Source organism: Terrapene carolina, unplaced genomic scaffold, assembly GCF_002925995.2.
Source record: "Terrapene carolina triunguis isolate 2854851 unplaced genomic scaffold, T_m_triunguis-2.0 Scaffold96, whole genome shotgun sequence".
Classification (NCBI taxonomy): Eukaryota; Metazoa; Chordata; order Testudines; family Emydidae; genus Terrapene; species Terrapene triunguis.
In genome coordinates, this window is record NW_020664447.1 from 73,083,824 (window position 1) to 73,110,226 (window position 26,403).

Below are 26,403 nucleotides of genomic sequence, written 5' to 3' on the forward strand. Positions count from 1 at the left end.
AAGACCAAGAACCAATAAGTGCAAGACCCCACTAGAAACACACTCACTCAGTGTTGATGCCCCACATGCAATTACATTTTGAGACCTAGCAGTTAGCCAGTTTTTAATCCAGTGTACCATGCTAACTTCATAGCATTCTAATTTTTTAATCAAAATGTTATGTGGCACCATATCAAAACCTTACAGAAATCTATTGTGTTAACACTATTACCAACCAAACTTGTAATAATCAGCTAGGCTTACTTGCTCCACTTTTGGAGACACGTTAGCAAGGGGAATAATACTAGAGTTTGTTAGGCTGTATGTCGGGGAGGGGATAGCTCAGTGGTTTGAGCATTGGCCTGCTAAACCTAGGGTTGTGAGTTCAATCCTTGAGGGGGACCACTTAGGGATCTAGGGCAAAATCAGTACTTGGTCCTGCTACTAAAAGCAGGGGGCTGGACTCAATAACCTTTCAGGGTCCCTTCCAGATCTATGAGATAGGTATATCTCCAGATAGACTGTGCTGAGCAAAGAAGAACTAGATGTCATGTCTTCTTGCACAATCACAATCCTGACAGCTTTTGTCTGCCCAGACTGGCTGTTTGCCCCCCAAGGACCAAGGCTGCATGTTATGTGGCGTGTCTTCCAGCACAAGAAGTGACCTGTCAGCTCCTCTGGAAAGATGCCCAGATGGCTGTAAACTTGAATCATTCCATTGGGCTAGGGGTTCTCAAACTGGGGTTGTGACCCCTGATGTGGTTATAGGGGGGTTGCCAGCTGTCAACCTGCTGAGCCTCTGTTAAATTAAATTACTCACCCCATTTTTAATTTCTAAGGGAGCGTCGCACTCAGAGGCTTGCTGTGTCAAAGGGGTCACCAAGACAAAAAGTTTGAGCCCCAGTCCACTAGTCCTTGAATAACCCTCCCTTCCTCACCCCCACTAATTGGCCCTGTTCAATGGGTGACTTTGATCCAGCTCTTCTATGCTTGTTACCAAAAATAAAACGTGTGACCAGACCACACGCTCCCTTCCTGCCCGAGCCAGCCGCGTGGGAGGCGATGGGGGTCCCGAGCTTTGCTGGCCGGAGCGCAGCGCAATGGCCAGCAGTTGCCGGCGGAGTGTGTGTGAGCCGCAGGGCGCTCCGTGCCCGGGCGCCGCAATTCCCGGCTGAGCAGGGGCTGGCAGTGGGCGGACAAAGGGGCGGCGGCTTTCTCCTGACGCCATTTCCGAGGCCCGGGGTATATAAAGGAGGGGGCTGCTGCTGCAGTGCCCTGTCGGGATCTTCGGCAAAGGCGGCGGGGTGCTCTGGGGAGAGGCGGACACACACACGAGCTAATCCCGCCAGCGGATCTGCGCCGGCCCCGGGTCAGAGCCCCGCGTTACCTGCTCGCCCTAAGCCGTCCGGCAGCGCTGCAGGGGGAGGAGCGCATCGCCCCCTCCCGCACCCGGCCAGCCTTCACTCCGGCCTGCCGGCGCCATGGGCTGCAGAGGAGGCTTCGCTGTCCTGCTGCTGGCGGTGCAGGGTAGGTGTGGGGCGTGGCGGGGGCTTAGCTGGCCCCGGGCAGAGGGAGGTGGCCCGGGACGCTCGTCCGCAGTGACTGTCCTTTCAGCACCAAGGACAGCGCGCCTCCGCTTGCGGCGGCTGGGGCAGCCGAGAGCCGCTAGGGTCGCCCGAGCCAGCCGCAAAGGTGTTTCTAGCCAGCGCTTCCCCCCAGCCTTGCCTGGTCGCAGACACCCAGGGGTGTCTTCTTTGGGGGCACTGAGACAAGCCTCTGCGTGGGTGGGAAATGAAAGTGCCCCGAATACCTCCCCGATGCACTGAGTACACCTGCAAGGTCATCTCCGCCCGCGGGGACTTTATAAAGCCCGATCCAGCCACCAGCTCGCCCCTCCATTGCTCTGCTCGCCCGTCTCTCTCGAGCTAGCAGCAATACGATCGGTCTCTAGCCCCTAGCTCAGAGCTAGCGGTAGCCGGACAGGTACTGGCTACCGGGAACGGCTTGATTTCATGAGCCTTGGCGTTGGAAGAATTCTGCACAGGCTCAGCCACATGAGGCTGATCATTGCAAAACGTCTGGTCAGATAAAATCTCGCCTGCAGTCCCGTCTGCTTCACTTTGGGGGCCTGTTTAAGTCAACCTCTAAGGTTGGATAGGGAGAAACCCAAGCCCTATGGTTAGAGTCCGCCCGATTACTGCTGATTGGTGAAGCCCATAGTTAATAAGCTGGTGTGGTTTATGGTCGAAAATCAAGCCCAAGATTCCACCTTCCTGCTAACATTCTGGACACAGCTGGAGCGCTCTGCCTGCGTTTCCCCAGCCGTTCCCCGGTTCTCTGGAAATGTGCCAGGAGATGGAGACTAACCAGGTATCCTTTCCTTCTTTTGATGTTTACAGTCATTGCCCTCCCGGTAACCAATCCAATGAATAAAGGGGATGCTAAGGTAAGCTCTGAGCCCGTGTTGTTAAAAATCGGAGTGCTGATGTCTCTCTTGCTGTTAATTCAAGAAACCTGAGGGACCTCCTTCTCTTTTATCTGTCCAGAAGCATTATTGGAAATAATACTTGAAATGTTAATAGGGAAGCATGAATCATTTCTTATTAGGGCAAAGATTTTCCAGCTGCATTATCTGGATTTACATTTTATGCATAATTCAAACTGTTTTTGTTTGTTTGTTTTTGTTTTTTTGTCAACCCCTTGACAAGTTCAGCAACAGACAAAGGAGAGTGTGAATGGTCAAGGAACTAGCTTTCTAGTTACATTGCATTTTGACTGATTATAAACACATCGTGAGCCATCTTTGTTGAAAATGTAAAGACTTTATGCAGGTGCACACATGCATGTTTAGAGGACTCACTTTTTTCTGGCTGTTAATATTTCTTCAGATATCTTGACTTGCTTAGTGATATCTTTCTATATGCACACCCACATGTATGTATGTATGTATGTGTACATAACAGAGAGATACATATGTGAGTATGTACGTATTTGCACATACATATGCATGTATACTTATACATGTGTATAATTACCTACTTATTTATGTACATACATCTACCTATCAACCTACCTAGCTGTGAGAGAGGTGCAGTCAAAAATTCTCTAACATTATTCTTTCAAGTATGTACCTTTTCAAATTAACTTCTCTCTCAAACTAGCTAATTACACTTCTCTAATATTTGCGAAAGGAGCAGAAATGCCAGTCCTCATCCCCTGCCTGTTGAATGTGTTTGTTAATCAAAATCTTCTCTCAAGGATAAGCCACAAAAGGCGCTTTCCCTTTTCCTTACAGAGGGGGGGAAAAGCGCCTGTCAATCTCCGTGCTAGCTCCCTTGTACTCCACCATTCATCATCACTGTTACTTACAGTGCAAGTACTACAAGAAAAAACTCCCCCTCCTTTGTCTACAGACTGGAACCTGGAGAGCTGTTGCAGCTGCTTTGTTTAGAACTACTAGCCTGCTAGCAGTGCTGTGAGCTAAGCTGATGGCTCATGAATGCAACAAGGCATTTGCTATTGTCTCAGTCTTTTTTGCTGGCTCAAATGACTGTAATTGTAAAAGGTTACATGGGTAGGTAAGGACTGCTTCAGTGGTTGCCATCTGAGGAAGCCTATTAAACCCATAATTTACCCTCTACTGTAACTGGTGATTTTCTGAGGCTGCTTTGTGATGGCTTCCCCAAAGTTAAGTGCACCATCTGTGTGAAGTGCCCATTTTCCAATCCTTTAAGATTAAAAGGCTAAATCCAGCCTTTGTGTAAGTAGATGTAATGATGTGGAAGTCAGTGGGGTTACACCAAGTCTGAATTATTCCCCAAGAGCTCTGTTTGTTCATGATCCCAACTCCTGTAGTGGGACCTGGTCCAGCTCCCAGTGATTTCAGTGGGGGTCTTTCTATTAACTTTAGAAGGAATTGGATCAAGACCCTGATGAGTAATTAGGCTACCAACACACTAGTATGAGCCAGGCAAAATTCTAGTTTAAGTTACAGAGTAAATAGAAACCTCATCAACCTGCCCATGGTGCAAGACTTCGAGGTTTCAACACAAAGCCTCCATTGTAGGATTCTGTCTACCATGTTGCCCTGTGTTCCCAGTTCTTGACGTTGGCTGAGAGGTGGAGTAAAATTTACGCATGTGCAGGTGGGGGCAATGGGAGTTTGAGCACTGAAAGCTGTTCCTCCATAGCTAGGTATATTTTCTTAACACAAAATTACTTCCACTGAGAGTCTGACCATAACTTCTTAAAACATTTGAAATACTCCTGGTCCTTCATCAGTTCCAGGGCCCCAGAAGGCCAGTATTTCCCACTTAAAGGCCTTTATTGTTGCTGAAAATATTTCAAAGGTTCTCATCTTTTGTTCCACTCCTTATAAGGGCCTGAACCCTTCAATGGGATTTTCTTCTGTGTAGATACAGCAGGATGGGACCTTTTCAGAGTTTAATTCCATGATCTTACTTAGAATAGATCTAAGGAGAATGTAATGTCACAGTGGAGTATTAGAGCCTGAACCTGCAGACCTTACTCAGGCAAAACAATCAGTGGAATCAATGAGTTTTGCCTGAGTGGGGACTACACGATTGTCACATTAATAGCTGCCAAGTTCTACCCAGATGTGGCAGCATTTCCGTGGTGAGTGAAGTGAGGGGTTTGGGGTGCAGAAGGGTGCTCCGGGCTGGGATCGAGGGGTTCAGAAGGCAGGAGTGGGATCAGGGCTGGGGCAGGGGGTTGGGGCACAAGAGGGGCTCAGGGGTGCAGGCTCTGGGCAGTACTTACCTCAAAGAGCGGCATATCCCCCCTCTGGGTCCTATGCGGAGGTGCGGCCAGGCGGCTCTACGCACTCCCCTGTCCACAGGCGCCACCTCTGCAGTTCCCATTGGCTAGCAACTGCGGCCAATGGGAGCTGCGGGGGTGGCGCTTGGGGCGGGGGCAGCGTTTGGAGCCCCCGGCTACCCCTAAACGTAGGAGCTGGAGGGGAGACATGCTGCTGCTTCTGGGAGCTGCGTGGAGCAGATGACGACCCTCTCCCTGGCTGGAGTACGGGAGCAGGGCAAGCCCCAGCCCCGCTCCCCAGTGGGAGCTCCAGGGCTGGATTAAATCGGCTGGTGGGTCAGATGTGGCTCCCGCGCTGTAGTTTTCCAACCCCTGATCTAGTCCAATATTTCTCAAATGTGGCTACCAGGGGCTTTTCTTGCGGCCATAGCCTCCTGGGCAGTGATTAGGGGTTGGGGAGAAGCAGAGGCCCTGCCCCCGGCGCTGCCAGCAAGGGTTGGGCCTGCCCCCCTTTGGAGACACAAACACTAGAGGAGCAGGCAGCCAGTGAGTCTCTCCCCCCCCCCCCCCACTTCCCAGGGGCAGTGAGATCAGACTTCCCACCTGGGGTGGGAGGTGGCAGGCTCCAGCCACGGGGCTTTGGGCTCTAGCTGCTGAGATTCAGGCTCTGTCCCAGGACTCCATCCCCTGGCCAGGTGGTGGCAGGTTCCAGCCCCAGGCTCAAGTCTGCCCCCCTCCACCCTGGCCCCTGCTGCCGCCTCTGGCCTTGGCTCCTGGTCACGTGGCAGTGGGCTCTGGCCCCGGACCCACCACCCCTCCCCCATTACTAGGGCCCTACCAAAGTCACAGTCCATTTTAGTCAATTTCATGGTCATAGGATTTTAAAAATCATAAATTTCATGATTTCAGCTATTTAAATCTGAAATTTCATGGTGTTTTAATTGTAGGGGTCCTGACCCATAAGGGAGTTGTGGGCGAGACACAAAGTTATTGAGGGGGTGGGGTTTGTGGTACTGCTACCCTTACTTCTGCACTGCTGCTGGCAGTGGCGCTGCCTTCAGAGCTGGGCAGCTGGAGAGCGGCGGCTGCTAACCGGGATCCCAGCTCTGAAGGCAGAGTCGCCTCCAGCAGCAGCGCGGGAGTCAGGATGGCCTAGTATGGTATTGCCACCCTGACTTCTGTGCTGCTGCCTGCAGAGCTGGGCCCTCGGTCGGCAGCCACCACTCTCCGGCTGCCCAGCTCTGAAGGCAGCAGCGCAGAAGTGAGGGTGGCATGGTAAGGTGTTGCCACCCTCACTTCTGTGCTGCTGCTGGCGGTGGCTCTGCCTTTAGAGCTGGGCGCCCGGTTAACAGCCGCCGCTCTCCAGCCACCTAGCTCTGAAGGCAGTGCAGAAATAAGGGTGGCAATACCATGACCTCCCTAAAATAATCTTGTAACCTCCCTGCAACTCTCTTTTTGGGTCAGGACCCCCAGCTTGAGAAATGCTGGTCTCCCCCGTGAAATCTGTATAATATTGGGTAAAAGCACACAAAAGACCAGATTTCACAGTCCATGATGCGTTTTTCTTGGCCGTGAATTTGGTAGGGCCCTACCCATTACCCCCGGCCCCCACTGGCTTCTCCAGATCCTGGCTTTGGCTGCGCAGTGGCAGGCCCCAGGTTCCAGCCACAGGCATCAGGCTCGGGCTCTGGTATCTGGCCACAGGGGTTTGAGCTCGGGCTGCCAGCAGTGTGGCGACAGGAGACAGCCTCGGGGTCACCCCTCCCCCCCATCACTCTGGGCCCCTGGTGCCTCCCTCAGGTCCCCATTCAGGGCTTAATTTGTCCCTGAGCTTGCCGGGGCTGAGTAAGTCTGCTGTGAAAAGTGATATTTGTATGTTTATTAATATCACTTTTCACAACAGACTTAGTAGCTAGCTGTGAAAAGTGATATTAACATACAAGTATCACTTTTCACAGCAGCAGACTTACTAGCTAGCAAGTCTATTAGGGAAAAAAACGCAAAAGAAACAACAACAAAAAAGACAAGAACGTGTAAAGCACCTTATTTGTTTTTCTATTCTGTTTAGGTCCAGTAAAGAATAGAGACAACTGTACATTATTTTATTATTGAGGCTGCAAAAAAACCCTACATAAATAAATTAAAATAATTTGGACATGTATATGTGAATATTTCTTTGTTTTTCCTAAAGTTAATTAAGTATTTTAGGAAAAATTGTCAGAATGGCCACCAGCAAGAGTTGGTGGCTGCACTCTAAGGCCACCAAAAACTTTGTGGGACCCCCAGATCTAGTCTGACCTGCACATTGCAGGCAACAGAACCTCACCCACCCACTCCTATATTAGACTCATAACCTCTGGTTGAATTACCAAAGTCCTCAAATTATGGTTTAAAGACTTCAAGTTACAGAGAATTCACCATTTATTTAGTTTAAACCAACAAAGTGACCTGTGCCTTGTGCTGCAGAGGAAGGCAAATACTCCCAGGATCTCTGCCAATCTGACCTGGGGGGAAATTCTTTCCCAACCCCAAATATGGCAATCAGCTGAACCCTGAGCATGTTGGCAAGACCCACCAGCCAAACACCTGGGAAAGAATTCTCTGAAGTAACTTAGATCCTCCCCATCTAGTGCCCCTCTATGGCGTTTGGGGAAATTGGCTACTAGCAGTCACAAATGGGCCACATCCCATTGTAGGCAATCTCATCATGCCATCCCCTCCATTAATTTATCAAGCTCAGTCTTGAAGCTAGTTAGGGTTTTTTGCCCCCCACTGTGCCCCTTGGGAGGCTGTTCCAGAACTTCACTCCTCTGATGGTTAGAAACCTTCATCTAATTTCAAGCCTAAACTTATTGATGGCCAATTTATATCCATTTATTCTCGTGTCAACATTAGTGCTTAATGTAAATAACTCCTCTCCCTTCCTGGTATTTATCTCTCTGATGTATTTATAGAGAGCAATTGTATCTCCCCATAGCCTTGATTTGGTTAGGTTAAACAAGTCAAGCCCTTTGTGTCTCCTCTCATAAGTTAGGTTTTTCCATTCCTCTGATCATCCTAGTAGCCCTTCTCTGCACCTGTTCCAGTTTGAATTAATCTTTCTTAAACATGGGAGACCAGCACTGTACACAGTATTGCAGCTGCGGTCTTACCAGTGCCTTGTATAATGGCAATAACACTTCCCTATCTCTACTGGAAATACCTTGCCTGATGCATCCCAGGACTGAATTAGCCTTTTTCACTGCCGCATCACATTGGCGGCTCATAGTCATCCTGTGATCAACCAGTACACCCAAGTCATTCTCCTCTTCTGTCGCTTCCGACTGATGGGTCACCAGCTTATAGTAAAACTTCTTATTGTTAGTCCCTAAGTGCATGACCTTGCACTTTGCATTATTAAATTTCATCCCATTTCTATTATTCCAGTTTTCAAGGTCCTCCAGATCTTCTTGAATGATATTCCACTTCTCCTCTATACTGGCAATACCTCCCAGCTTTGTGTCATCCGCACATTTTATTAGCACTCTCCCACTTTTTGTGCCAATGAAAATCTTAAATAAGATTGGTACCAAGACCGATCCCTGAGGAACTCCACTAGTAACCTCTCTCCAGCCTGCTAATTCATCTTTCAATATGGCCTGTTGTAGTCTCCCCTTTAACCAGTTCCTTGCCTTTCAATTCTCTCATTCCCCACCTCTCCAATTTAAGTAATAATTTCCCATGTGGAACTGTATCAGGTGCCTTACTGAAATCCAGGTAGATGAGATCTACTGCATTTCCTTTGTCTAAAAAATCAGTTAGCTTCTCAAAGAGATCAGGCTGGTCTGGCACAATCTGCCTTTTGTAAAACCATGTTATATTTTATCCCAGTTACCATGTACCCCTATGTCCTTAACTAAAAATTTAAAATTTGTTCCAAGATCTGGCATACAATTGAGGTCAAGTTAATGGGCCTGTAATTTTCCAGATCACTTTTTTCCCCCTTTCTTAAAAATAGGTACTATACTAGCTATTTTCCAGTCATAGATTCATTAAAAATCCTTGCTATTGGGTTTGCAATTTCATGTGCCACTCCCTTAATAGTCTTGGATGGAGATTGTCATCCAATCTATATCTGGGAAATTAAAGGAATAGGGAAATTTTCACGAGTAAAGACTACAGGTTAGGTCTGCACACTAGTGTAAACACAGCATTGGTTTGAATCCAGCAATCATCCCTCACTTTCTCAATCACTTAATTCAAACACAAACACACTACTGTGTACTCAGATGTTGGGGTTTCCATGTGCAATGGACTCACAGGCACACGGCACATTTGTTGCACTTGTATTTTGAAATCTTCAGCCTTGTCTCTCTTCTCACATCAATATTAATCAGACGTAACTCCAGAGACACCAATGGAGTTACTCTTATGTGAGAGGAGAATCAAGCTCATTGTCTCATTTCTGTTCAACAAATCAATGAGACAAAAATGGTGCAAAATTCTCTTCTCATTTACATTGATGTAAATGGGAACCTAGAAACACAGGAACGGCCAGACAGGATCAGAACCAAATCATCTATTAGTAGTAGTATTACAGTAGCAGCTAAGAGTCTTAGTCCAGTATCCTGTCTCTGACAGTGGCCAACACCAGATGCTTCATAGGAAAGTGTAAGAACCCCACAGTAGGCAATTGAGGGACAAGCTGCTCCCCATACTGGTCTCCTCCTGGACTCTAATAGTTAGTAATTGGCTTAGGTCCTGGAGTACAAGTTTGAATAGTCCTTCCTAAATTTGTTATTAATTATAACTTTGGATATTCTTGATATTCATATAAATGTCCAATCCCTTTTAGAATATTGCTAAATTATTGGCCTCAAAGACTTCCTGTGGCTATGAGTTCCTCGGGTTATTCACATGTTGTGTTCAAAAGAATCTACTTTTATTTATTTTTTAATTTCACACCTTTTAATTCCGTTGATTGCCCCCTTGTATTCTGAGACAGGGAGAACAGAAACTCCCAATCTACCTATTGTGGAACTAATGTATGTATATATGTATGTGGAATGTAAATATTTGTAGGATTTGCCCTATGATCTTTTTCACTTAGCTTGGGTAATAAATAAAGCCAAGATGAGAGAGATTTTAATCTGTATGTTTGTATCTTTCTAGGTGATGAAGTGCATTGTAGAGGTCATTTCTGATACTCTGTCAAAGCCAAGCCCGCTGCCAATCAGCCAGGAGTGTCTAGAAACTCTCAGCGGAGGTACAGAAAGACACTCAGTATTTCATGAGACCATGGAAAAGTATCTGTTAGTTAGGAAAAATCTATTTACCAATTCAGAGACTTTAACCTTTGGCAATGAAGCTCTTGTGCTGCAGTCATAGCATTGATTGTCCCGAAGCTGAAGTCCGGGGTCACTTGCATGAAATTAAAAACCTAAGTCATCATTTTTTTTTTTTAATTGAATTGATTTTTGATGGGTCTGCAATTAAGAGCAAATTCAGTAAATAAACTGACTAGCTAAAGGAGCATGTGACCAGAACGTTTGCTTTGCTGCACCTATAACAAGAATCTTCTGTTGCAGATGAAAGGATCATTTCAATCCTTCGTCATCAAAATTTGCTGAAGGAGCTTCAAGAACTTGCAGTTCAAGGTACAGTTCTGCTACAATTAAAGTGGCAGGAGGGTGTTATTACTTCTGAGTCATATAAATGTTCTACAGATAACTTTATAAAACTGAAAACTTTTCTATCAGGGTTTCCAACAAATAAGACCATAAACTCAGAGGGTCAAATTCTGCCCTCAGTTACACCTGTGTACATCCAGATTGACTCCACTGAAGCCAATTAAGTTACTTCAGGTTTACATCGGTGTAACTGACCGTATAATTTACCCAAGAGAGCCTACTCTTTTATGGATAGCAGATACCTAAGGGAAACACTATGGCTTATTTAAACTAAAGCAACCTTTATAGTTAGAAATACAGTTGAACTTTGACCAAATCAATGTCTGCTGATTCTTAACTATAAGATCCAGAGCCAAAGCTCATAGAAGTCAGTGGGAGTCTTTTCCGCTGTTAAATGCTGTATTTCGGTCATCATTTAGACTGGAGGACTTCAGAGCATTAAATATTAATTCTTATCCCTCTTAACAGCAGGTAGGGAGAAATGAGGCTCAGCTGCAGAGAGCCCAAAGCACTTGGGTAATCTGCTGGTGTGTAAGCAGGAGTGTTGAAATCCATTAGCCCCAACCTGGGGCTATGCTGGGGACCTGCAATGCTGTTTCCTCTGTGGAACTTCATGTCCTCTGCACCTGTTGCTTGGAATGTTGGGGCTAGTGGATTCTGTGGCCTCTCCCCCAAACCATCTGCATCACTGTCCTCTGGAACCAGGCTCAACCACCGAGAGCCAGAGCATTTGGGTAATCTGAGTTCTGCTCCTGGTTCTGTCTGTGTGACCTTGAACACACACATTCTGAATAGTGCAGAGCAGGCATGGTTGTCACTCTGCCTCTGTCCTCCCATGCAGCCACAAAGCAGAATTTAAGTCATACAGATAGGGCTGACCAGTTCCCCCTTCTCAGCACATTACCTGTGTGGATGAAAAGCTGCTGCCTGCTCCCACTAGTAGGTACAAGTGTTGTACCACATTTGGGTCTGAGCTCAAATCAACATAGCAGGAACAGAGGCAGCATCTAATTCTTGTATTCATTCATTCATTCATTCATTCACTGTCATTAAGGGATATTGAATGTTGAGGCTCTGGAATTTCATTGCCAGTGTTTCCCACAGCCCTGGTAAGAAGTAGAAATGTGGTCTGCTTCGGTTGACCAGGAATAACATGAACTAACCTCAGAGAAGCGAAACCAGGAAGTCAACAGACGGGGCGAGAACAAACAAAAAGGAGAGTGGAAGGTCAAGAGATTAGGAAAAGTATCTGGTGCGTTAAAGAGCCTCAGTTATATTCAAACACAAACCAACCCCATGTGGGCCCCAAAGCAGCTTAAAAGCAAAGTGTAAACTGTGCAGAGGGGGCAAAAGCAGCATTGACCTGCCCATCCTGCCTACCACGGAGGTCTCAGCCAGAGCTCACCAAAGAGAGGCGGGATGTGGGTGAGCCAGGAGCATGACCAATGACCAAAATGGTCCACTGGCCCAAATCCCTACTTGTGAAGAGAAGTAATGGGTTACCTCCACTCATGGCCCAGGAGCAGCAGCAGCAACAGTCCAGCTGCATGGACACCCTGACTGATGGACTAGGTGACTCAGTCCCTTTGGCCCTCATTTACCCTACACAGAGCTTTTACCCCCATGGGGTGCCATTCCCCACGGTTTGACCAAGCCCCTATTAAATGCTCATTCACTCTTTGGAGCTGTTGTACAGGGTGAGCCGTTGTTATGCTCTCAACTAGAGCTACCCCTGCAGTGTTCTCCACTGGGGTCTTTTCTTTCACTCACAAAATTAGGCCATGTTTAAAATAATGCAAGTTAAGCTAGATAAAGGCACTTCCTTCCCCCCCCCCCCCTTGTGATTATTCTATCACATGCTGCCCTCCCTCCCCCGCCCCGACTACTGGGATCAGATCAAAATGTAGCTCATAGATCTCTAGTGGAAAATGGTTCTTGCAGAATAGGGAACCAGCAGGAGGAAGGGGAGGGGAAGCACTGGCCATGGAAAGCTCTTGCCTACCTCCCTCCCTCTTCTGCTCATCTGGCTGAGGTAAAGTGGTCTGGAAGAGCCCAAATTGTTTTGCCTGTTCATAGAGGTGGAGAAGGATTGGTCTGAAAAAGCTGGCCTGTTTCCCTCTACAAAGATTTGGAGGCAGGGGCTAACTTGGGATTGGAGAGGCCATGCCTGGAGAGAGAGGTGGTTGTTCTGATGGAACCGCACTGTAGAAGAGCTGAGTGTTATGATCTGTCACTCAGGCACTGGCTGGCCTCAGGAATTCTGAGATCAATGCCTGTGTTTGCTTCAGACTTCCTGACTCTTCTTTCTCCAGTGGGCAAGTCACCTCATGTCTCTGAGCCTCCCATCCCCCTCTGTAAAATGAGGGTAATCAGACTTCTTTCTCCCACCCTTTGTCCTCCTTGTCTATATGGATTGGAATCTCTTTGGGGTAAGGCCTAAGTGTTTGTATGGCCCCTTGCACAAGGGGACTGTGATCGTGGTGAGGCTGGGACTTTAGGGCACTATGTAATACAAAGAATGTCATAATAAATGCCACTCCTTGCTGCTCTTCTTCAATGGCATGAGTTGTAAAACACCCTGTGTGAAGGAATCCCTATTTATCTTCTCACTGGGGGGATCAGGCATACGGGGCCTCTGGTGGCAGCTGATACATCAAAGGGGAGAGGAGCATGCATGGGAGAGGGGCAAGTGTGTGGCACAGTGGGGACAGCAAGCACTGAAAAGGGAACAGGTGCGCATGTACTAGGTGCTCTTGTATGATGGTAGAAGTGGGTAATTCACGGAAGGAGAAGGGTGAGGCTTCTATGGGACTATTCAGATGCTTAAAATAAGCACATACCTAAGTACTTTGCTAGACTGAGGCCTCACTGCAATTCAACAGCTACTTTTCTGTCTCCTTTCACCCCTAAGTCTCCTTCAGCATTACTGTTTTCCAAGTGTCTCTTCCCATTAAATGTCTGTTTGCTGAGGGGTTATCTGTCTCCAGCTGTGCTGGCTTGCACATGATGTACTTTGCTGAAGCATGGTTAATACAGTTGGTTCATGTAGCTCCTAGTTAATGCATTTTTCTCGTTCCAGCTTCTTATTGTCAGAGTTTAGTATTAAAAGTGTACTGAAACAGTTTTCCTGACACAATTCTTTAAAATATAGTGGGGAATGTTGCTTTTTGACCCCCTCCCTATTTGACACAGGGGCCAGTGAAAGAACCTGGCAGCAGAAGAAAAACGGTGGCTTTGAAGATGAACTTTCAGAAGTCCTTGAAAGCCAGAATGACAAGAACATGCAAAGAGGTTAGTGTCAGCCTAACCCCCAGGAAATCCAAGTAGTACAGTAAACAGGGATGTTCTTTCTAACAGCCTTGATGCATACAATCTGCTTCACATTTTAGCCCTTTTTTTGTTGTTGCTGAAATAGACTAGCGACCTTGGGTTTGCTTGGAATTAGTTAATGGCTTAAGAAACATTTCATTTCGCAGCCATAATTACTGGAAAAATTCTAAATCATAATGGATACTGATTTGCCATCCTGCTGCCATTTTCAGTATTAAAATGAGTAACAGGTGAGTCCTACAATGAAAGATGTGACAGATCCCATCCTCTTTAATAGTCCATCTTAGCTCTATGTATCGGACTAGGTTTTCATGCGACACCAATCACCATTGTATCTGAGCACCTGCAGCACTAATGGCCAGCTCATGTATCCCTTGAAGCCAATGGGAGTTTTGGATGCACAAAAAATGTAGGGTCCTAAAACAGACCAAACTCAGCTGTGATTATTTTCCCCCAGTCCAATCCTATTGGTTAACTGGAGTTGCCCCAGTGGAAGTAAAAGGAGACTTTAGGTCATTCTCTCTAGCTCAGAGCCTTCTCTTTTCCATATCAGAAGAAGGTAGTGCCTGTGGGATTAGTTTGCTGCAAATATAGTTCAATACAGAATGGATTCCAAAGTAAAATCATGTCACCATCTAACTTAGCGAGTATGATTTCTGGAAGAGCTATTTGTATTAAGCAAAATAAGCAGTCATGGGATAAGAGGGAAGGTTCTCTCATGGATTGGTAACTGGTTAAAAGATAGGAAACAAAGGGTAGGAATAAATGGAGAGTTTTCAGGGATCTGTACTGGGCCCAGTCCTATTTAACATGTTCATAAACGATCTGGAAAAAGGGGTAAACAGTGAGGTGGCAAAATTTGCAGATGATACAAAACTACTCAAGATAGTTAAGTCCTAGGCAGACTGCGAAGAGCTACAAAAGGATCTCACAAAACTGGGTGACTGGGCAACAAAATGGCAGATGAAATTTAATGTTGATAAATGCAAAGTAATGCACATTGGAAAACATAATCCTAACTATACATATACAATGATGGGGTCTAAATTAGCTGTTACCACTCAAGAAAGAGATCTTAGAGTCATTGTGGATAGTTCTCTGAAATCATCCACTCAATGTGCAGCGGCAGTCAAAAATGTTGAATGTTGGGAATCATCAAGAAAGGGATAGATAATAAGACAGAAAATATCATATTGCTTCTGTATAAATCCATGGTACACCCACATCTTGAATACTGCATGCAGATGTGGTTGTCCCATCTCAAAAAAGATATATTGGAATTGGGAAAGGTTCAGAAAAGGCAACAAAAATGATTAGGGGTATAGGATGGCTTCCGTATGAGGAGAGATTAATAAGACTGGGACTTTACAGCTTGGAAAAGAGGCGACTAAGGGGGGATATGATAGAGGTCTATAAAATTATGAGTGGTATAGAGAAAGTAAATAAGGAAGTGTTATTTACTCCTTCTCATAATACAAGAACAAGGGGCCACCAAATGAAATTAATAGGTAGCAGGTTTAAAACAAACACAAGAAAGTATTTTTTCACACAACACACTGTCAACCTCTGGAACTCCTTGCCAGAGGATGTTGTGAAGGCCAATACTATAACAGGGTTCAAAAGGGAGCTAGATAGATTCATGGAGGATACGTCCATCAATGGCTATTAGCCAGGATGGGTAGGAATGGTGTCCCTAGCCTCTATTTGCCAGAAGCTGGGATTGGGTGACAGGGCATGGATCACTTGATGATAACCTGTCTGTTCATTCCCTTTGGGGAACCTGCCATTGGCCACTGTCCGAGGACAGGATACTGGGCTCGATGGGCCTTTGGTCTGACCCAGTATGGCCGTTCCTATGGTCTTATGTATTTACCATGCTTTGTTATTCCACACTGTGCAGTGTTCTGAGCTGTTGCATTCACCAGTGGAGCGCCCATGGCCATCTCAGTTGATTAAGTTGTTGCAAAGTCTAATATATTCAAACAAAACTGAGGGGACAGGAAGCTCCCCATCATCAAGGTTTGCTCCTGCTTCCACTGAGTTCAGTGGGAGCGGGATCCAGCCATCAGCCTTTCATTTAAACCCAATTGAAAAAATTAAACTGCTGGATGTGCGCTCTTCCAGCCCCAAGGGGAGTATCAGTCTGAAGATTCTTGGCCCTGACCCTGACCCTCTCACCTGCTGGGACAGCAGCCAGTCATTTCAGTGCCACGTTTCTGCCAGGAATATATGCTATAATGCAGGAGCTTGAGTACATTAATGACATTTACTCATCTTAAGCTTTTTTTTTTTAGCATTGCTTCATTCCATCTTCTCTCTCTTTATGCCCATTTACTTTTACCTCTTTTCTAGTTTTCTCGCCTCTCGTCTCTTCCTCTTTCTTTTGCTCTTAAAATATGATTGACTTTTTTGTACTGCCTCCGCCCCTTCTGAGATCAAGCCCCATTGTGAACGACAACAAATAAATAAATAAAACCCTTTGGCCAACAGTAGCTGCCCCTGACTGTCTGAGCAGCCTTGGCCCAGTCATACTAATCCCATCTGTATAAAGTGGGAATAATACTTCCCTTTCTCTTAGGGTTGTTGAGAGTAGGAATTAGCCAGTCTTTGCACAGGACTTTGAGCATGTCAAGTGCTATCTAAATGTAAAGCATGATTATAATTCTAAGAGATTTTCTATTTTATATTTAATCTCAAAGGCATTGATAGTTTATCATCTGAGACAAGGTAGTAATATAGGCTCTGCTTCAGCAAAGCACTTATGCACATACTTAACTTTAAGTCTACTATACTGAATAGTGGGTCAGCTTAAGCACATGTTTATCTTTAATTCCACCCATGATTCAGTACAGTAGACATCAATGGGCCTACTCACATGGTTAAAGCTCAACATATATTTAAATGCATTGTTAACAAGATGGACTTACTCATGTGCTTAATTAAACCTGTGTTTCACTTTAAGTGATTTTTTTTTTCGGAGTTGAGCCCATAGATCAGTAAGAAGCCTCCTCATTTGTGAAATAGACTTCTAAAGAGAGGTTCTGGTTTTGCCATGTTGCCACTACAGATAAATCAAGGGAAATTGCTGCGGAGGAGCCCACAGCCTCATTTGCTGAGCTAGCGGCAGAGAGAAGCCAGCAGAACAGTGAGAGGGAGGAGTCCAAAGAGGATGAGAAAAACAGCCTGGAAGAGAGGGAGCTAAGACTGCGTGAAGCTGGCCCTGAAGACGACAAGGAGAATGCAGAGGAATCTGACAGCAACGAGGTCAGTGAGGCTGAGGAATCGCCAAGGGAAGATGCTTTAGACAACCACATCAATGACGACCTCCAAGAGGATGAGCTGGCTGAGCACAAGCTCCAAGAGGCTGAAGAGGAGCAGCCTGAAGAGACCGACAGAAGTCGGGAGCTTCAGGGAGAGAAGCAGATTTCCAAAAAGGGCCAGGAAGAGAGCCAAGAAGCAGAAGAGGAGACCCTACAAGAGCATACTGAGGAAGAGAATGCTGGGAGAAGCACCCCGGAAGATGAGCAGCCTACAGAAGCAGACAGGATACTTGGCTCAGCTGAGGATGAGACTGAGGCGACTCCCAGGGAAGGCGGTATGTATCCCATATGATGTCCCAGCCATCTTATTCATTTTGTGCTGTTTGACAAAAGGAGAGCTCCGGGCCAGTTTCACAAAGGTATTTAGAGGCCTAAAAGTGTAGCTAGGCGCCTAGTGGGATTTCAAGTGTACCTAAGCATGTTAGAAGCATAACTCCAATCAGCAGTTATACATAAATCCCACTAGGCCCATCTGCATCTTTAGACACCAAAATACTGTTGTAAATCTGCCCATCAGTTACTTCACTCTGAGCCTTATGATGGGGTCTGGTCAGTTTTCAAAGAGCTTTTACATCATTTATTCAAGCTTCTCAGGCTATTTAAAAGTTTCTTGACTACTACTAGCTCCAGTCTCTTTGTCGTCAGTACTGCAGTGCATATGTGTCTTCTCCTCCTGCACGTCTAGCTGTATTTTCATGTGACGTGTGTTGTATACAAGAGGTCAGACTTGACATTCATAATGGTCCCTTCTGGCCTTCAGATCCATTAATCTGTTGCTTCAACATGTCCGTCAGTTCACGTAGAGCAATTCAGTAAGAAATAAGGCTTGGTGCAAAGACTGGGTCTAACTAATCTAAACACCATTTCATTGTCATTCTGTTCAATAAATACTTCAGATAACAAAGATGCTTTGGGCTTTGGCCAAGGTTTGAAGAGCTCGGAAGAGGAAGAGAAATCCCATGGACTAAAAGGAGGGAGGCATCGGTCAGAGGACGAAGCAATGCAGGCAGAGGACACCTTCCACCCCAGGGATGTCAAAAGTGAGGAAGAGGAGGAGGAGCCCTCCAGAGAGTGGGAAGACTCCAAGAGATGGAACAAAATGGATGAGCTGGCCAAGCAGCTGACATCCAAGAAGCGCATGGAGGAAAACGACAGCAGCGAAGACCCAGATAGGTCCATGAAAATGTCCTTCAGGTCTCACAAGTATGACTTCCATAACCCAGAAGAGGATATGAGAAGGTCGTGGAAACATCATGCAAAGGAGGACAGCAGCGAAGCAGGGTTTCCGCTTGCCGCCATGCCTGAAGAAAAGAAGGATGAAGAAGGAAGTGCTAACAGAAGAACAGAGGTTGGTGTGATACCTGTGCATGCATTTGTTTATTTTTTTTAAAAAACCCATCCAGTCATTTTGCAGGGTATCAAAAGTGCACTGAGAGGTTTAGGAAGGTGCCATATTTTTTTTAATAGCTGACACCATTACTTTATTATACCGTGTTAGGCAGGTAGCTGTGTTTTGTTAGTCTGTGATCCTCTCTCAGTTCAGGGTTGGTTTTTATTATTTGTATGGTATAGCACCTAGAGGCCCCAGCCACATTGTGCTGGGAGCTGTAAAAACATGTAACAAAAAAATCCCTGCCCCATAAAGATTACACTCTAATAAGGCCATGAAGTTGGCCTGGTATGTGCAATAGTACAAATTAGTGCCACTAATCCAGTAGCATTAGCCTGTGCACCAGGACTGATCCAAAGCCCATTCAAGTCAATGGAAATACTTCCGCTGACTTCACCAGACTTTGAATCGGGGACAGAGGGTGCAGATCTGGAATTTACTGTCACAGGCTTTTTTTTAAAGGATGCATCCCCAACATGGGGAGGTAAAAAGCATTTCCAGGTTTAAAGTTTATAAGAGAAATGTAAATACCCGATCCAGACTTCTAGGGCCAAACTTAAATAACAAAAACAAAAAAGAGGCCTAGAGCCATGTGCAAAAAACACCCATATAAAAGCGTAGCTGCAACTACCATTACTGTAGTTGCATGGGTCAGTCAGGTACATTCACATGCATCTTGGCAGCAGGGTAACTAACTAACCTTTAGTACTTCACCCAGCTTGTCTCAGAAATATTATCTTTTGTTGGACCAATTTTTCCGTTGGTGAAAGAGACAAGCTGTCACGCTACCCCAAGCTCTTCAGGTTGGGAGAGTCTGCAAGGGAAAAGATTGACATTGTGCTAAATACCACCACAATGTAGTCACTTTCTTCCTCCCTTCATTTCTATTTAAGGCCTTTAATTGTCATTTATCCAAAGCCCTAGCAGTTTCATCACTAGAGCTGAAGTCAGGCTGGCCTATGAATAGCAGGATGGATGATTTTGCATTTAAACCAGCAAAATGTTAAATGACTAATGTTTGCTATTGTATAACTACTTGTATGTCAAAACTCTAGCATGTCACTGACTAGAAGGTCTGTGGCCACCGAGCCATTCTGAGCACCTGAAGGATAAACCAGCCAGAATAATTAGAAGTTGTGATTAAATTGAGCAATATTGCAAAGGCGATGGTTCAGTAGGAGTGATCTACTGCCAGACATGGCCCCTTGCCACAGGATTTCAGTTGTTTCTGTGAAGGAGGAAGAGTTTTATTTAGTTTTCTGATCAGCTTTCAAGTCATCGGGGTCCTGATTATCCATTGCAATCCATCCACTGTACCATTAGTCCAGCAGCATCCAGCGGATGGAAAGTTGGTGGAGGTTGTCCACAGGAAACACCCCCAGCACAGGGAGTCTCCCCACCCAAATGCCAGGAAGGAGGCAAGAATTCTGGAATTCTGCTTTTATAGCACCTTACCATTTTTTCCTCCCTCCTTCCTGGACTGCTTCTCAGCTCAACCCTGGAATTAGAAAACAGACAATCAACTCCATAGTTGCCATGTTGGGTCAGACCATAGGATCTTAAGGTATCCTAGCTCCAGCAATAGACAAGTACCTGATGCTTTGGAAGATGATCTTCCCCCATCCCATATTGAACTAGGAGCGTATGTTCATACTGTTCTTGGAGCATGTTGTAAACTAAACAGATATTCCACTGTTAGAATGTCATTCTACGACCAGAAAGATGCCAAGTAACTTTATGTATAAAATTTTTTCAAGCCACTAGTGACCTGAGAAGACTCAGCTGCCCTGGTAGCACAAGGCAGGAGGAAAAGCATCACAACAGGAGCCACTTTTTTGATTGCTCTGTGAGTTTATAAGACTCTGGAACTAATTTACACATTGTCCTTCAGACCCTCTGAAATCCAGGCACACGTGTCACTCTGAGCACCAGGTTTGCACACAGAACCAGGAGCAATGGCTTTGTATGCTCAGGAAACTGCAGGGAGCCCAATGTGCTCCTGTTTCTGAACCAGTCTTCGAAGCAACCAAACCCCCTTCACACCAGTTAGCCTGGCTCATAGGCCTGGGACCAGCAGTAGAATTTCTCTTTTTGCAAGCTGGCTGTCTCAGAATGGGGCGTATTAATTTGGAAATCACCCCTTTGACTAGGCGGGGCTGGGGGTAGGACTAGACAACTCTTGTGAGAGACAACACCAAGACACCAGTAGCTGAGGGAAGATAAGCCATTGACTTTAGCGCAACAAGCGAGGGGCTACCTCCACTGTGCCCTGCTCAGCTACAGGAGATAACATCATAGGTGTAGTTTAACTTCTATACTGGGGGAGAGGAGCAGGGAGCTTAATACTACTGCTAACAGAGACAGTTCAGACTTTAGGATTTACTGATTGACAGACTGTCTCACACCCGCAGGGATACCTCTGCACCCTATAGGGAACCCTCCCCAGATCCTGGCCCCCTGCCCAGGGAGGGACTAACAAACCACCCCTGGCTCACCATACCCCCATAGGGTGCCACCTGCATCCCAGCTGGGGGAGGGATCAACAGCCCCCCTCCTGCACTCCTAGGGAATACCCTGCCCTGGAGAGGGACTGACAGACCCCTGGAACCTACCCCCCCGCTCCAAGGAGGGACTGACAGATCACACCACACGCCCAGCGCTAACCTCTACAGATTGACCCCCCCCCCTACACCCCTCCATAGGGAACCTGCCAGATCCTGCACCCCTGTGAACTCCCCCCCTTGAGCCCCCTCCTGGGGAACCACCATTGATCCTCCACACTGAATGCCCACTCGGGGAAGGGAGTGACAGACCCCCCCCACACACACACACCTCCTGGGGACTCCCCCCACATGCTCATAGGGAACCCTTATGGCACCCAAGTCCCCTGCACTGGAAAGAGCCCAATGGACACACACACACCCATGCCCCCTAGGACACCCTCGCTGCACTGCCCTCCCCACACTCTTGCCATAGGGAACTCTCCCCAGGATCCAGCACCCTCCCATGGGGACCCCTGTACCCTCCATAGGGGACCCTCTCCTGAAGCCACACACCCCGCCAAAGTACAACCCCCTCCCCCAAGGACTCTCCTGCAAACCTCTCTCCCCTCCCCGAACAAACCTGGCACACTCTACTTTGGCCACACGGAAAGGGGCAGGCCCCCAATGTAAATGCCCCCAAACTCAGATTTCCCCCACCTGCCCCCCACAACCTGTGGGGAATGCTCCCTACCAGGCAGCAGGGAGGTGTGCAGAGCCTTGCAGGAGCCCCTCCGTGGTATTTCTTATTGCAGGTAATTTTTACCATAGGTCAGTGGGTCAGGACCCCATTTTAATGGGGTCACCAGGTGTGGCATTAGACTTGCTAGGGCAGAAGCTGAAGCCTGAGCCCCACAGCCCAGGGCCAAAGCTGTAGCACAGGGCTGGGTGGAGGGGGCTCAGGTTACAGACCCACCCCCACCTCGGGCTGAAGCCCTTGGCCTTTGACTTTGGTCCCCCTGCCCAAGGTGGTGGGGCTTAGGCTTTGGCAGGCTCAGGCGTCAGTCCCCTCTCTTGGGGTCATGTAGTAATTTTTGTTATCAGAAGGGGGTTGTGGTGCAATGAAGTTTGAGAACCGATGCCATAGGTCAAGCTGGAGCAGTGGTGGTTGGAGTGCAGTGAATTAGGTTTCATAACATTTTTGTTCTGGGAACAACGCCTGGAGAAGTAGGACCTACCCACCAGCTACCAAGAGGAACAGCCCAGGAAAAGCTATACATTTTGGCTTCGGCAGGATGCCGTACTTGTCCTTTTGTGTGAAGTGGATTTAAATTCAATAACCATAATGGAAGTTACCCATACTGTCCCATAGGGAGCCACTGCTGTTTACATAATGCTGAAAACAAGCGCTAGGGTAAGCTTGACTTTTTAATGGCAGAGGCTTGACATGCTCTCTACCTGCTGCAGCAGGAATGCAGCCATAAAGCCCCCAACCAAAGCTGGAGCATCTGCCATTTTCATGACCATGTATAAATATGTCACACACACCCCTGACTCTAGCAAGGACAAGACCCTTCTACTTAGCGGAGACCTTTCTTTACCTCAGTTGGTGCAGAGTTGTGGTTTGGTGTTGCTTAATTCTTAGTTCCCTTTTTGCAGATAATCAGTGTCTGTGCTTATGCAGCCATGGTCAGTGACACATGTACCAAATTAGCCTGCTGATTTAAGTCCCTGTTGTTGAAATATATTTACATTTTTGTAGCAAAAAATAGGATTTCAGGACAGACTGGAATTTGGACCAGCACCATACAGTTATGGAGGCTTAATCTGTGTATTTAAATTACTAACAAAAATATGCTCAGGTAAAGTAGCAGCTGTGAATACACAAGAGCAACTTTAGAAAAACCATTATCAATTTTAGAGCACATTTTCAAAAGAGTTGCTCATATTGTATACTGAGTTCTTCCCTATGATCTCTCAACTTCTTGTACACAGGTCATAAATGCACAACTAGGTGTAGCAACTGCTGTACTTCTACAAACACAGGTAGCTAGGCAGATAAATGTTGCAGGTATTTAGGCACTTTGATTTCAAGGGAAGTTAGGTGCCTTTGTGAATCCCACCCTCTGTCTCTCAGGTTTCTTCTCTCAAAGTAGGGGCACTGCTTACCTGGCTCACAAAGGTGTTGTGAAGACTGATTAATGTATAGTACATACTTTGAAAATATAAAACATCACAAAAGTGCCCAGAACGATTAAACCCAGATTATTCTACACATGCGTCTAGATTGGGGTTATGTTTCAGAAATGTTGTGCTTGGGATGTACAGCACATGAATATTAACAATATCCAGCTTGTTTATAGCTTCTCTGAACAACCCAGCTCTATTTTAAAGAGATTAAACCCCCCAAACAACAGCTTCTGATCTCCCCTCTGCTCAGCTGGATGCCTCAGAACTCCTACATCAATGTATTGTAAATACCTTCCTTTTCTTAGATCTCAGAGAGCAGTGAGGCGCTCCCACAGCACCGATGTAGGTGCGAGGAGCATGACACCTGATTCTTAATTGAAATACTGTATTTTCAGAAAAAAAGGGAATCGGTGAGATGATTTCCACTTGCCTGAAGCCACAGCCAAAAATAGTTTATGCAAAATTCAGCTAAAGGGCTTGTGGAGGTGTCCAGTAGGTAGATGTCCACACCACCAAAAAAAACCCCAAACACATACTGATATTTATATTATAGTAGCACTTACAGCAGTGGTCCCCAAACTTTTTACCTTGTGCCCCCCCTCCCCCCGGTGACCCCAGAGCCAGGGCCAGGAGCTCTGGGAAGGGGGGAGATGCAGACATGGGTAAGGGGGCCGTGGTTGGAGCCATAGCTGAGACGGGGGCGGGAGCACTGGAATGGGTTACCTACGGAGGTGGTGGAATCTCTATCCTTTGAGGTTTTTAAGGCCCAGCTTGACAAAGCCCTGGCTGGGATGATTTAGTTGATGTTGGTCTAGATGACCTCCTGAGGTCTCTTCCAACCCTAATCTTCTATGATTCTATGAGTGGTGCCTGAGGCCAGCAGCCACGGCCGGAAGCAGAGCCCCAGGAGAGGAGGCAGCAACTGGGACCCTGGGTGTGGGGCCCTGGGAATGGAACAGGGTGGTGCTCCCTCCCTGCCCACCATGGGGGCTGGCCCAGGCCACCACCGCACCCTCCACCCCCCAAATGGGCATGCCCCACACATTGGGGACCTCTGACCTAGAGGTTCTGACCAAAAGTCAGGCCCTAACATGCTAGGTCAGGCCCCACATTGTAGGAGACTGTCTCTGCCATGACAAGCTCATAGTCTAAATAGAGGCGCAAAGGGGTGATATGACTTGACCAAGATCACACAGTAGGCCACTGGCTGAACTGGGAATAGAACCCTTATCTCTTGACTTCCAGTGTGTTATCCACTAGATAACACTGTCTCTCCCCCTGCTTCACCTGTCGGGCCCTAGATAAATACCATAAACTCTTTGATTGGTCAATGCAAAGAAAGAGACTTAGGGCTGACGTTATGCTGTGTAATTACCTCTCATATTTTTATTTCTGATGTTTTAGGATCAGGAGTTGGAAAGCCTGGCAGCAATAGAAGCTGAACTGGAGAAAGTCGCTCACAAGCTCCATGAATTGAGGCGGGGGTGAAGTTCCCCCTACGCATAACATGAGCAAAAGCCAGAAATTAACTCATCCTTTTACACTGCATCTTAAGTTACTGATTCAAAAAGTAAAAAATAAAAAATAAAGACGGAGCAGAAGCATTTCGTCCAGGAAGCCAAAATTGCTAGGAAATGACAGGCTTGCCCTCTTTGCAGTAATGTTACACTCATCGTCGGCTTCTTCCTTGATTTTGTGCTCCCTTAGCCACTATGGTTCTCTCTTGTACTCTTTGGATAATTGTATCCCGAGCAGTGTGACTTACTCATGTACTTTCTGTTTATTTGGGTTTTCCTTTTTCTCTTTTTTAAAGACAGCTTTCTAGAATGTTTTACTTCTACCGTTAGATTCACTGGATAAAATTGCAATAACGTCTCTTTTGATTAAAAGCTGAGAACTCTGACTGTAATATATTCTATATAAAAATTTATCTAAGGAAAAATAAAACTGTGATGGGTTCCTTCCTTTGCCTTTCAAGCTCCAGCCTCAATCGTCAGTACTGAACTCAGCAAGAGTTTCTCTTTATATGGTGCCAAGTAGAGGAAGTGTTGAAGTCTCCACTAGTACCATGAAAAGAGTTCAGTGTAACCTCCAGGTTTTGCATAGGCTTCCATCAGCATGAAACAATGGAACACATCAAGACTGCCATAGGGCATAGAGTAATTCAGCCCCCCCACTCACAAGCTGCACAGTGGTCAGGAAGTATGGTGATAGGCAACAGTACAAACCCCGAAGATATGAATGGCCTTTTTCCATTTTGCTAAGGAAAGCACAGGGCCCAATCCAATCGATCGACTTCAGTGGGTGATACAGAGCAAGGCCCAGGATCTATAGACCTACAACACTAAGTTAAGCAACGTGAATATAGTTAGACGTTTAAGGAATTGGTCAGCCTGGGGATTAAAAGGAAGTAATCTGGGGAGCATGTGAGACTCCTGTAAGTGAATTTTTAAACCCTAGTAAATATGAGAATGTAATTTTTGTATTTGCAGAGAATTAAACTATTGAAAGTCTTCCAGCAACAGTAAAAGGCCCAGCCTTAAGGAGTCTAATTCTGGTTTCAGTCACTCTGATCCCCAGGAAGCTGGACAACTTTAATTATAACTAAGAGCAGAATTTAGGCCAAGGAGGTCACCGAATTCTCTCGCATTCTGTGGGCCAAATTCTAGCCTCAAGACACACATGTACAACTTCAAACATTTCAGAGAGCATCCCAGGAGTGTAACTGAGGACATATTTTGTCCTCTAAGGGTCCCACTACACTACAATACATCCATGCAGGGTCAAACAAAGCTAATGACAGGGTGGTACATCATGCCAGCACTTATACCATAGCCACATCAGATTCTATAAAATAAACTTTTACCTTACAGCCACAAAGGCAACCTCTCAAACATGACTTGAGGAAGCAGTGTCTAACTGAGTCTACAGTACGGCAGTCAAACTACAGCTCTAAAAGGGTTGAACTGTCCCATTCATCTCAATGGGTGTTAACTCTGAAGCTTATGCTCCAATACATCTGTTAGTCTATAACGTGCCACAGGACTCCTTGTTGCTTTTTATAGTTAATTGATGAACATCATTTTAGCATACGCATCAAGCTAATCTGGGATTGTGGATAGAGTTTAGGAAAAGTTCTTTTTTTAAAGACACCCCCTCGCCATCTGACCCCAACCCCATATTACAATAACCAGAAGAGCAGGCTAAAACAATGTTCCGATCTGTGGCAGACACCTCTTGCCTGTGTTTCACACCCAGATACAGTCTTG

The 26,403-nt window shown here is 46.2% G+C and overlaps 1 protein-coding gene across 1 annotated transcript; it reads left to right on the forward strand.

Moving 5' to 3' along the window:
• Positions 1-1,344: 1,344 nt before the first annotated feature.
• Positions 1,345-25,030, forward strand: CHGA (chromogranin A). The gene is made up of 8 exons (XM_024197136.2): positions 1,345-1,506; positions 2,379-2,425; positions 9,907-10,000; positions 10,323-10,391; positions 13,617-13,715; positions 16,822-17,349; positions 17,971-18,422; positions 24,539-25,030. Exons 1-8 carry the CDS (start codon positions 1,461-1,463, stop codon positions 24,620-24,622), a joined length of 1,419 nt encoding a protein of 472 aa, XP_024052904.1. The 5' UTR covers positions 1,345-1,460; the 3' UTR covers positions 24,623-25,030.
• Positions 25,031-26,403: the final 1,373 nt, after the last annotated feature.